Consider the following 11,879-nt stretch of genomic DNA (forward strand, 5'->3'; position numbering starts at 1 on the left):
TCTACGTATAGTATCATGTAATCTACAAACAGTGGGAGATTTATTTCTTCTTTTCCAATTTGGATTCCTTTTTTCTTTTTCTTCTCTGATTACTGTGACTAAAACTTCCAAAACTATGTTGAATAATAGTGGTGAGAGTGGGCACTCTTTTCTTGTTCCTGATCTTAGAGGAAATGCTTTCATATTTTCACCATTGAGAATGATGTTGGCTGTGGGTTTGTCATATATGGCTTTTATTATGTTGATGTAGGTTCCCTCTATGCCCACTTTCTGAAGAGTTATTTTTTCATAGATGGGTGTTGAATTTTGTTGAAAGCTTTTTCTGTATCTATTGAGATTATCATAAGGTTTTATACTTCAGTTTGTTAATATGGTGTATCACATTGGTTGATTTTCATATATTGAAGAATACTTGCATTACTTGGATTAACCTCAGTTGATCATGGTGTATGATCCTTTTAATGTGCTGTTGGATTCTGTTTGCTAATATTTAGTTGACGATTTTGTATCTATATTCATCACTGATATTGGCCTCTAATTTTATTTTCTTGTGACATTTTTGTCCTATTTTGCTATCAGGGTGATAGTGGGCTCATAGAATGAGTTTGGGAGTGTTCCTCCCTCTGCTATATTTTGGAAGAGTTTGAGGGGGATAGGTGTTATCAATTCTCTAAATGCTTGATAGAATTCACCTGCGAAGCCATCTGGCCCTGGGCTTTTCTTTTTTGGAAGATTTTTAATCATAGTTTCAATTTCAGTGCTTGTGATTGTTCTGCTCTTATTTTCTATTTCTTCCTGGTTCAGTCTCGGAAGGTTGTGTATTTCTAAGAATTTGTCCATTTCTTCCAGGTTGTCCATTTTATTGGCATATAGTTGCTTGTAGTAATCTCTCATGATCTGTTGTATTTCTGCAGTGTCAGTTTTTACCTCTTCTTTTTCATTTCTAATTCTGTTGCTTTGTGTCTTTGCCCTTTTTTTCCTGATGAGTCTGGCTAATGCTCAATCAATCTTGTTTATCTTCTCAAAGAGCAACCTTTTAGTTTTATTGATCTATGGTATTGTTTCCTTCATTTCTTTTTCATTATTTCTGATCTGATCTTTATGATTTCTTTCCTTCTTCTAACATTGAGGGGTATTTTTTCTTCCTGTTTGCTTTCAGTACAAGGTTAGGTTGTTTATTTGAGATGTTTCTTGTTTCTTGAGGTAGTATTGTATTGCTATAAACTTTCTTCTTAGAATGCTTTTGCTGCTTCCCATAGGTTTTGGGTCCTCGTGTTTTCATTGTCATTGTTTTCTAGGTATTTTTTTGATTTCCTGTTTGATTTCTTCATGATCTCTTGCTTGTTTAGTAGTGTATTGTTTAGCCTCCATATGTTTGTAATTTTTACAGCTTTTTTTCCCTGTAATTGATATCTAGTCTCTTAGTGTTGTGGTTGTAAAAGATGCTTGATATGATTTCAATTTTCTTAAATTTACTGAGGCTTGATGTGTGACACAAAATATGATCTATCCTGGAGAATATTCCATGAACACTTGAGATGAAAGTGTATTCTGTTGTTTTTGGATGGAATGTCTTATAAATACCAATTAAGTCCATCTGGTCTAATGTGTCATTTAAAGCTTGTATTTTCTTATTTATTTTCTGTTTGGATAATCTGTCCATTGGTATAAGTGGGGTGTTAAATTTCCCTACTATTACTGTGTTACTGTTGATTTCCCCTTTTATGGCTGTTAGTATTTGCCTTATGTATTGAGGTGCTCCTATGTTGGGTGCATAGATATTTACAACTGTTATATCTTCTTCTTGGATTGATCCCCTGATCATTTTGTAGTGTCCTTCCTTGTCTCTTGTTACAGTCTTCATTTTAAATTATTTTTATATCTGTTATGAGTATTGTTATTCTAGCTTTCCTTTGAGTTCCATTTGTGTGGAATATCATTTTCCATCCCCTCACCTTCATATGTATGTGCCCCTAAGTCTGAAATGGTTCTCTTGTGGACAGCATATATACGGGTCTTGTTTTTGTATCCAATCAGCCAGCCTGTAGCTTTTGGTTGGGGCAATTAATCCATTTTCCTTTAAGGTAATTATTGATATTTATATTCCTATTACCATTTTCTTAGTTGTTTTGAGTTTGTTTTTATAAGTCTTTTCCTTCTCTTGTATTTCCTGCCTAGAGAAATTCCTTTAGCATTTGTTGTAAAGCCGGTTTGGTGGTGCTGAATTCTCTTACTTTTGCTTCTTTGTAAAGCTTTTTTTTTTTTTTTGACTGTCTTTGGAATTCTTCGTTTCATTAAGGTTCTCACAAAATACAAAGCTCAAATGTAACCATCTACGTCCACCAAAAAACAGAATCAAGGAAGTGGTTAGCACACAAACAATGATCTTTTTCATTTTTAAAAATATAAATAACAACGTTCAAGGTTTGACAGTTTTCTCCTTTGTGTGTTTCTCTTTAAGGCTTTATGATGCAGACCCTTAAGTACGCATACCTGTCATCAGGATACACTGCCCACAAGCAGGGAAGGCCACCATGGGTACATTCCTGAGGGTGACATGCACTTATTCATGTTGCCTCAAGCCTGTGGAAAACTAAAAATCAGACACCCTCCAATCAGTTTGCACAGTTTCATTAATTTTCTTTCTACCACGAAGTGACAATAGAAAGGGGTAAGTTCCCAGCAACATTCAAGCTCTCAGAAGATCAATCATGAAGGGCGAGAAGGAAAAGACAGGCTTTTTCCTGGATGGAATTTTTTCCTTTTATCCAGAAAAAACCCCATAACCCATGGAGTTTAAAGGCTGGCTTGTACTGAAATGTTTTTCAGATTAAATAGTGTTGAGTAAAGCTTTTGATTTCTCTGTCGTACCTGAATGAGATCCTTGCTGGGTAGAGTAATCTTTGTTGTGAGTTTTTCCCTTTCATCACTTTAAATATATCCTGCCACTCCCTTCAGGCCTGCAGAGTTGGTTCTGAAAAATCAGCTGTTACCTTTGTGGGGATTCCCTTGCATGTTATTTGTTGCTTTTCCTTTGCTGTTTTTAATAATTTTTCTTTGTGTGTATTTTTTGTCAGTTTGGTTAATATGTGTGTCGGCATGTTTCTCCTTCGGTTTATCTTGTGTGGGACTCTTTGTGCTTCCTGGACTTGATTGAGTATTTCCTTTCCCATGTTCAGGAAGTTTTCTACTATAATCTCTTCAAATATTTTGTCAGACCCCTTTTATTTTTCTTCTTCTTCTGGGACCCCAATAATTCGAATGTTGTTGTGCTTAGTGTTGTCCCAGAGGTCTCTGAGACTGTCCTCCATTCTTTTCTTTTTTTTTTTTTTTTTGCTGTACGTGGGCCTCTCACTGTGTGGCCTCTCCCATTGCGGAGCACAGGCTCTAGACGCGCAGGCTCAGCTGCCATGGCTCACGGGCCCAGCTGCTCCACAGCATGTGGGATCTTCCTGGACCGGGGCACAAACCCGTGTCCCCTGCATTGGCAGGTGGACTCTCAACCACTGCGCCATCAGGGAAGCCCTGTCTTCCATTCTTTTCCTTTATTTTTCTTTATTCTGCTCTGCAGCAATTATTTCCATCTTTCTTTCTTCCAGCTCACATATCCATTCTTCTGACTCTGTTATTCTTCCTTTGATTCCTTCTAGAATAATTTTAATTTCAGTTATTTGTTGTTCATTACTGTTTGTTTGTTCTTTAGTTCTTCTAGATCCTTGTTAAACTTTTCTTGTATTTTCTCCATTCTGTTTCCAAGATTTTGGATCATGTTTCTTTTCATTACTCTGAATTCTTTTTCAGGTATTTTCCTTATTCACTCTTCATTTATTTGTTCTTGTGGGTATTTATCTTGCCCCTTCGCCTGTAAGATATTTCTGTGTCTTCTAATTTTGTCTAATTTACAGTATTTGAGGTCTCCTTTCCCTAGGCTGCAGGGTCGTATTTCCTCTTGCTTCTGTTTGATGACCCCAGTAGTGGGGTTTGTCCACTGTCTTGTGTAGGCTTCCTTATGGGAGGGACTGGTGCCTACGTTCTGGTGCCTGGATCTGAGTCTTTTCCTCTAATGAGCAGGGCTATGTCAGGTGATGTGTTTTGGGCTGTCTGTGAGCTTAGTATGACTTTATGTCATCTGTGTGCTGATGGGTGAATTTGTGTTCCTGTCTTGTTTGTTTTTTGGTGTGAGACATCTAGTGCTGGAAGCAGTAGGGTGGAGCTGGGTCTTGGATTCAGATAGAGGCCTCATTGAGAGTTCTCAATGATTAATCTTCCCTGGCGCCAGGAATTCTCTAGTGGTACAGCATCCTGGATTCAGTGCTCTCACTCCAGAGTCTCAGGCATGACTTCTGGTCAAGGGACAGAGATCCCCAAATCACTCATCTGACATTAAATGGTTTAAAAGAAAAGACTAACAAAACCCCAGAAAAATGGTAAAAGTAAAATCAAACAAACAGAAAGAGAAACAAGGAAACTTGCACACACAAAAGAGACAAAAACAGAACCAAGTAAATCAGATAGCAAGAGAACCACCAGACAAACAAAAGAACCCAAGAAGGAAATCAAACAATTAAGAAAAAAGCTGACAAAATCCCAAAACATAAAACAACACCAAAGCAAAGTGTCAACTGAAGAATGAAACAAAGAAACAAAACAAACAGAGAAAAATTATATAAAAAGGAAAAAGAGAATGGGGAAAGAAGACAGAACAACAGAAATCAATGTAGAAACAGAAATATAAAAAAATAGAATAGAAAATATATTAAAGCAAAAAAAAAAAAGACAAACAAAACCCCAGCAAATGGTAAAAACAAAATCAAACAAACAAAAACAGAAATAAGGAAACACACACACACACCTAAAAGAAACAAAAACAGAGCCAAATACAACAAAAAGCAAGAGAAAAACAGACAAATAGAATAACTCAAAAATGGAATCAAACAGTTAGGATTAAAACTAACAAAACACATAACCTAAAAAAAAAAATCAAACAGTGTGCCAACTGAAGAATAATGTGAGGAAGCAAAACAAACTGATAAAAATGATTTAAAAATTATAAGAATAAAATAAAATACAAAGGGAAAAATCACAGGACAACAGAAAAACAAAGTAGAAATGGAAATATTTTTAAAAAGACAAATATATTAAAGAAAAAGAGGAAGAAAGAAATAAGGGAAAAGAACACAGAACAGCAGAAAAGCAAAGTAAAAATAGAAATGTATAAAAAATAAAAGTATGTTATAAAACATGGAGATCCCAAAAGACTAAAAAAATTTATAAAAAAACTAAAACAACAACAACAAACAAACAAAAAAATGGAAAGAAAAAGAAACCAAAAACACCCAAAAAAATCTAGAACCAACAACAGAATGAATCAAAACATAATAAAATTAATAATAATAATTATGTTTCCCTGGGGTCTCTGCTATAAGTTTCCTTGCACACACCATGAGCCACAGTCTACCTCTGCCTCCCCAAGGGGACCTCCTTTGCCTCTGTACTGGTCTCTAGGCCTGCTGTGGGCCCTGTGGAGACCACTCAGACTCTGATCTGGCCCAATTCCTGTGTGTGCTGCCCCCAAAATCCACAGCTGCCAGAGCTAGACCATTTTCATTTGTGGGAACACTCATTGTCTATTCAGATATTCCATAGATGCATGGTCTACCTAGCTGAACATGGGGATTTAATCTGCAGCTTGTGCAGCTGATGTAAAGATTTTTATCTTCCTTAGTCACCCTGTCCCTGGGGTTCAGCTTTGGTTTTATCCTCACGTCTGGTGTGGTCCACCCACAGGAGTCTTGTCCTGAGGCTTCCTTGGAGATCTTGGGCCTGCTCCTGTGAGTACTGGGCACAGAGGTGGTATGACTGCTTGGATCATGGGAGCACCAGTGCTGCTACATGCACAGGGAAGCAGGCAGCCATGGGCACAAGATATATGGCCCTAGTGAGGGCCTTTTCTGGTGCCCAGCATAAGGCACATGAGGGCCAGCCATGGCCAGGGTTTTTCTGGCACCCAGCAGCAGGCATGCAAGGGTCAGCCCTGAGAGGACATTTTTTTTAATTGCCCTTTAGCTGGCACATGAGGGCCTGCTCTGCGGGGGCTTTTATTATTTCTTGGCAGCTGGCATGCAAGATGCAGCCCACAGAAGGCTTCTTTTATTGTCATCGGCAGGCACCAGTGTGTGGATGAAAGAGGTTACAATAGTGGCTCCTCACCCTGCATGTTACTCAGCAGTAGTGCCCTGCTTCCATGGCAGTCCAGTCTTCCTCCATAGGCATTTCCTGCTGCAGATTTCCTCCATCCTGTCCCCTCAATCCGTCTCCCCACAGCCAAAAGCACTTCTCGCTCTGGGCCTGTTTCTCCAATCCCCATGCACCAGCTCCCAACCTCTTTGCACAACTGTGAACATATGTCCCAGTCTGGGGCACGTAGGGCCACAGTACGGACCATCTGTGTATTTCTCAATCTGTCCCATCTGCTATAGATAGGCCACTTCACCCTCTTCTGACAGCCTCAAATGCTACCCTTCTGTCCCAATCGATTTTCCCATCAGAGAGGGGGTTTCCCCATTGGAGAGAGGGTTTCCCTGAATTCGGAAATCTCTCCTCTGCTTCAGGTCCCCCACCCCAGTGTGCAGGTCCCATCCAACTTCCTCTCCTCCTCCTTCTCCCTTCATATTTTCCATGCTACCCAGTTATACAGGGATCTTTATAGTCCTTTCTGGTGTCCAATGTCTTCTGCTAGTGTTCAGCCAGTGTTCTGTGAGAATTGTTGCATCTATAGATATATTCCTGATGCATCCGTGGAGAGAGATGAACTCCACTTCCACCTACTTTTCTGCTATCTTGAATCTCTCTCTCTACAGTGCTGTTTTAATTACTAGAGTTTGTATTATAATCTGAAGTCTATAAGAGTGATACTTCCAGCTTTGTTCTTCTTTTTCAAGATTACTTTGGCAATTTGAGGTCTTTTGTTGTTCCATATAAATTTTAGGATTATTTGTTCTAGTTCTGTGAAAAATGTCACAGGTATTTTTATAGGGATTGCATTAACTCTCTATTTATTTGGGTAGTATGGCCATTTCAACAATATTAATTCTTCCAATCCAAGAGCAGGGCATAACTTTCCTTTTCTTTGTATTATCTTCAATTTCCTTCATCAATGTTTTATAGTTTTCAGTGTATAGGTCTTTCACTTCCTTGGTTATGTTTATTCTAGATACTTTATAATTTTTGATGTGATTTTAAACAGAATTTTTTTTGCTTTCTAGTTCTGTTATTTCATTATTAGTGTATAGAAAAGGAACAGATTTTTGTATATTAATCTTGTATGCTGCAACATTGCTGAATTTATTCTAACAGGTTTTTTGGTGAAGATTTTAGGGTTTTCTATATACAAATCATGTAATCTGCAAGTAGTGACAGTATAAATTCTTCTCACCAGAAGACTGCCAGTAGATCCACGACCCACAGCCCTGAAACCACACTCCCAGGAAACTGGCTCTGCCAACCAGTGGGAAAGCCACAGGACAACCCAGGGCTCTGCAGTCAGCCATGTTTTAACCTGGGCCTACCTACACATGACAGAAGCCTCCACACAAGGCAAGACCTGGCAACCAACAAGACTGGAGGCCAGCCACACCTACCAGAACACCCACAGTAGTCAGCCCACCAAAAGAGAAGGACCCATGCAGCCCACAATAGAGGACATCCCTAGAGCATATAGCTGTGGTGACCAGAGAGGAGTGTGCTGCTGTGACACATAGGACATCACCTACAAAAGGCCACATTCAAAAGTCAAGAAATGTAACCAACTTACCAAATACATAGAAATAAAAACAGCAAATTAGAAAAAATAAAGCAACCGAAGAATATGTCCCAAGCAAAGGAACAAGATAAAACACCAGAATAAGAATTAAATAAAGTGAAAATAAGCAATCTACTTGAAAAAGAGTTCAAGGTAATGATAGTAAAGACATTCAAAGAACAGAAGGAAAGATTGGATGAACTAAGTGAGAAGTTAAACGTTTCCCAAGATGGCAGAATAAGAGGACCAGAGTTTACCTCTCCCCACAAGTACATCAAGAACACATCTACAAATAGAAGAATTCTCACTGAGCACTTGCTGAACACTAACAGAGGACCTGAGACACCTATAAGGATAAGAAAAGGTCCCCGAATAACTGGGTAGGACAAAAGAGAGAAAATAAAAATAAAGAAAACAGGAAATGGGATGGGACCTGGGCCCCTGGTGGGGAGCTGAAGGAGAGGAAATGTTCTCACAATCAGAGAAGACTCCTCACTGGCGAGATCAGCTGAGATAAAAGGGGAGATTTGGGGGCTGTCAGAGGAAAGAGCAGCAATTGGTCTATGGCAGGGAGGAAAGAGTGAGACTTACACAGATAGTCAATGTCACAGCCCTGTCCACCCCAGCCTGAGACGGGTGTCTGCCAGTGCTGACAGGGTCTGGGTGCTGGAATGTGGTGTTTGGAGAGCAGACCCAGGGAGAGAATTGCTGTTGGCTGCACAGAGACAGCCTGAGGGAACAGGAGTGAGGAAATCCATAACCAGGAATGCTCCTGGAGGAAGCCCGGGCTACCATAGAAATGAAGCGCCATTGCAGAGTGATGCATGAAGGGCAGGGTCACCATCAAAATTCTCTCCCCACATGCCAGCCCCCGCCTCCACAGGCACTAAGGAGGGACTCCTGCCAGAGAAAATGCACGCACCCCAATCGTTGCCAACGTCTCCCCCTCCCACCTGAAAGAGTATGCACACTCCAGTCAGCCACCACCCCCAATTCCTCCTTCTGAAACTGGCCTGTGAACCTGGGGTCGCTGTATCTGATCCCTCTTGCTTGGGCAGGGAGCAGATGGCTGTGGGTGACCCATACAGAGAGGTGGGGCTGAAACCAAACCTGAACTCCAGGAGATGTGTGACTAAGGAAGCAGAGCTGAAATCTCTCCTTGAAGCAGTGCAAACCATGGATTAAGACACTGTGATTGGAATGGTTAATTCAGCACATGCAGAACATCTGAATGGACACCAAATGCTCCTACAGCCAAGACAGGTCTAACTTCAGCAGCTATAGACTTTGTGGGGACATAAACGTGGGGGTTGGGACAGGCCAGAGAGTAAGCTGCCCCCATAGCACCCAAAGCAGGTCCGGATCCATAATTACTGCAATCCTTGGACCTGACTTCAGTGGATCTACATTGGGGCTTGGGGTAAACAACATCTGAGAGACAATAGGGCCAGCCACTGGCATATCCACAGGTAAGGTGGGACAGAGAGCAGTGCCTACAACAGTGTAAGCTGAGAGCTTGCACAACAGGTAAAAGGTGACACCACAGAGCACAGACACAGGTGAACTCCTCCAGAGGAGGAAGACTCAGTGGCTTCCGTCCAAGTGGGAGTGGTCCAATCCCACCTATATCACACTGCAGAACAAAAACAAAGCTAAGAAACAGATCTGGGGGCCTCTAACCCAAGAATTAGGGAGCAGACCTCACTTCTGACAGGGCAGTGAACATCACAGAGCAAAGGGGAAGCCCTGCTCAATATTCAGTGCAGGCTTTGGTCATCACAACATCAGTCACACCTCCTATAAAGAGGATAGCAGCCAGTATACATTGAGGAAAGAGGTGGCAGATATCTATATTAAAAACAACCCTCAGGAGGAGCTTCAAGATGGCGAAAGAGTAAAACGTGGAGATCACCTTCCTCCCCACAAATACATCAGAAATACAACTACATGTGGAATAATTCCTACAGAACACCTACTGAACGCTGGCAGAAGACAGACATCTGAAAAGGTGAGAAACTCCCCACGAACCTGGGTATGGCAAAAGAAAAAAGAGAAAACAGAGGCAAAAGAATAGGGACGGGACCTGCACCAGTGGGAGGGAGCTGTGAAGGAGGAAAGGAAGACTTTCCACTCACGGAGACTGCGGGTGGTGGAGGGGGCAAGCTTCGGAGCCACAGAGGAGAGTGCAGCAACAGGGGTACGGAGGGCAAAGCAGAGACATTCCCGCAAAGAGGATCGGTGCCGACCAGCACTCACCAGCCCTAGAGGCTTGTTTGCTCACCCGCCAGGGCGGGCGGGTGATGGGAGCTGAGGCTCCGGATTCGGTTGTATTTCAGGGAGAGGACTGGGTTTGGTTGTTTGAACACAGCCTGAAGGGGGTTAGTGCACCACAGGTAGCTGGGAGGGAGTCTGGGAAAATGTCTGGAGCTGTCGAAGAGGCAAGAGATTTTTCTTTTTTCTTATTTTTTATAGTTTAATGTATTTTAATAGCAAACTTACAGGAACAGCACAGAAGACAGACATCAAAAAACATGTACTTGCATATAGGACAACTCAGTTAGAAAAATATAGTGAATGGATGGAATCTACTGTATGATAAAAATGCTACAAACACCATTTAGTTGCAGTCAATAAGAATTTTACTTGTTTTAAAAAAATCCAAATGATGGCATTGTCCAGAAAAATTTAACATGTTTATTTATAATTGTTATAAAGTTGAACTGCTGAAACTTGTTCACTGAAACATTTTGACTTGCATTAATTCTTTATGTCCCCGCATTTATATTAAAAATTCACACACAAATGAAAATGGTAAAACTGCCAATACCTGATTTTTGTCCCCCATTTTTCCACCTGCAATCATATACTTAGGTACCTTTTGACCCCACGGGGGGGGGGGAATCTAACGTTCAGAACTACCAATAACAGGAAGAGAATTTTTTTTTTAAATAATGAAATGTTTCCCATCATAGTGGATTCTTAAGCACGTTCTCCATGTATGCAGCATGCTAGCTGGATGTCTTTTGGCATAATCGTTACACGTTTGGCATGGATAGCACACAGGTTGGTGTCTTCAAAAAGGCCAACCAGATAGACCTCACTTGTCTCCTGCAAAGCACCAATAGCTGCACTCTGGAAGCACAGATCTGTTTTGAAGTCCTGAGCAATTTCCCGCACCGGACTCTGGAAGGGAAGTTTGCGAATCAGAAGTTCAGTGGACTTCTGATAACGTCTAATTTCACGGAGTGTCACGGTACCAGGCCTGTAACGATGAGGTTTCTTCACCCCTCCAGTAGAGGGCGCACTCTTGCGAGCGGCTTTTGTAGTCAGTTGCTTCCTCGGTGCTTTACTACCGGTCAATTTGCGGGCAGTCTCCTTTGTACGAGCCATGGTATAAAGACCTCCTTACTTACCTCCCTTCTCCTTCGGCAGAAGCTCAGCGAGCTAGAGGCGGCGCTGGCATCAGAGAGCGACAGTGGCGTGGTGGCGGCAGCGAACACAATTAAGAGACTTTTTCTTGCCTCTTTGTTTCACGATGCGGGAGGAGAAGGGATTAAGATCGCCACTTAAACAAGCTCCAGAGATAGGCACGAGCCACAGCTATCAGCATGGACCACAGAGATGGGCACGAGATGCCAAGGCTGCTGCTGCAGTCACCAAGAAGTCTGTGAGCAAGCACAGGTCACTATCCACTCCTCCCTCCCGGGAGCCTGTGCAGCCGGCCACTGCCAGGGTCACATGATTCAGGGAAAGTTTCCCCGGGAGAACACAGGGCATGCCTCACATTGGTGCAACGTCACACCAGCCTCTACCACCGCAGGCTCGCCCCTGATTCCATAACACTCCCTCACCCCGGCCTCAGTGAGCCAGAGCCACCGAAGTAGCTTCTCCTTTTACCCCGTCCTGCCTGAGTTAAGAACAGATGCTGTCAGGCGACCTACATGGTGAGGCGGGGCCAGGTACAAAGATGAAAACTGGGACCTGTGCGAATAAAGAAGAGAAAGGAAAATTTCTCCCAGGAGCCTCAGGAGCAGCGGATTAAATCTCCACATACAACTTGATGTACCCTGCATCTTTG

At 41.9% G+C, this 11,879-nt stretch overlaps 1 protein-coding gene across 1 annotated transcript; it reads right to left on the minus strand.

Annotated features, from left to right (window-relative positions):
* Positions 1-10,737: 10,737 nt before the first annotated feature.
* LOC137217405 (histone H3.3A-like) lies at positions 10,738-11,305 on the minus strand. The gene has a single exon (XM_067724194.1). The coding sequence runs from the start codon at positions 11,189-11,191 to the stop codon at positions 10,781-10,783; it is 411 nt and encodes a 136-aa protein (XP_067580295.1). The 5' UTR covers positions 11,192-11,305; the 3' UTR covers positions 10,738-10,780.
* Positions 11,306-11,879: the final 574 nt, after the last annotated feature.

The sequence above is a fragment of the Pseudorca crassidens genome, chromosome X (genome assembly GCF_039906515.1).
Source record: "Pseudorca crassidens isolate mPseCra1 chromosome X, mPseCra1.hap1, whole genome shotgun sequence".
NCBI classification, from domain to species: domain Eukaryota; kingdom Metazoa; phylum Chordata; class Mammalia; order Artiodactyla; family Delphinidae; genus Pseudorca; species Pseudorca crassidens.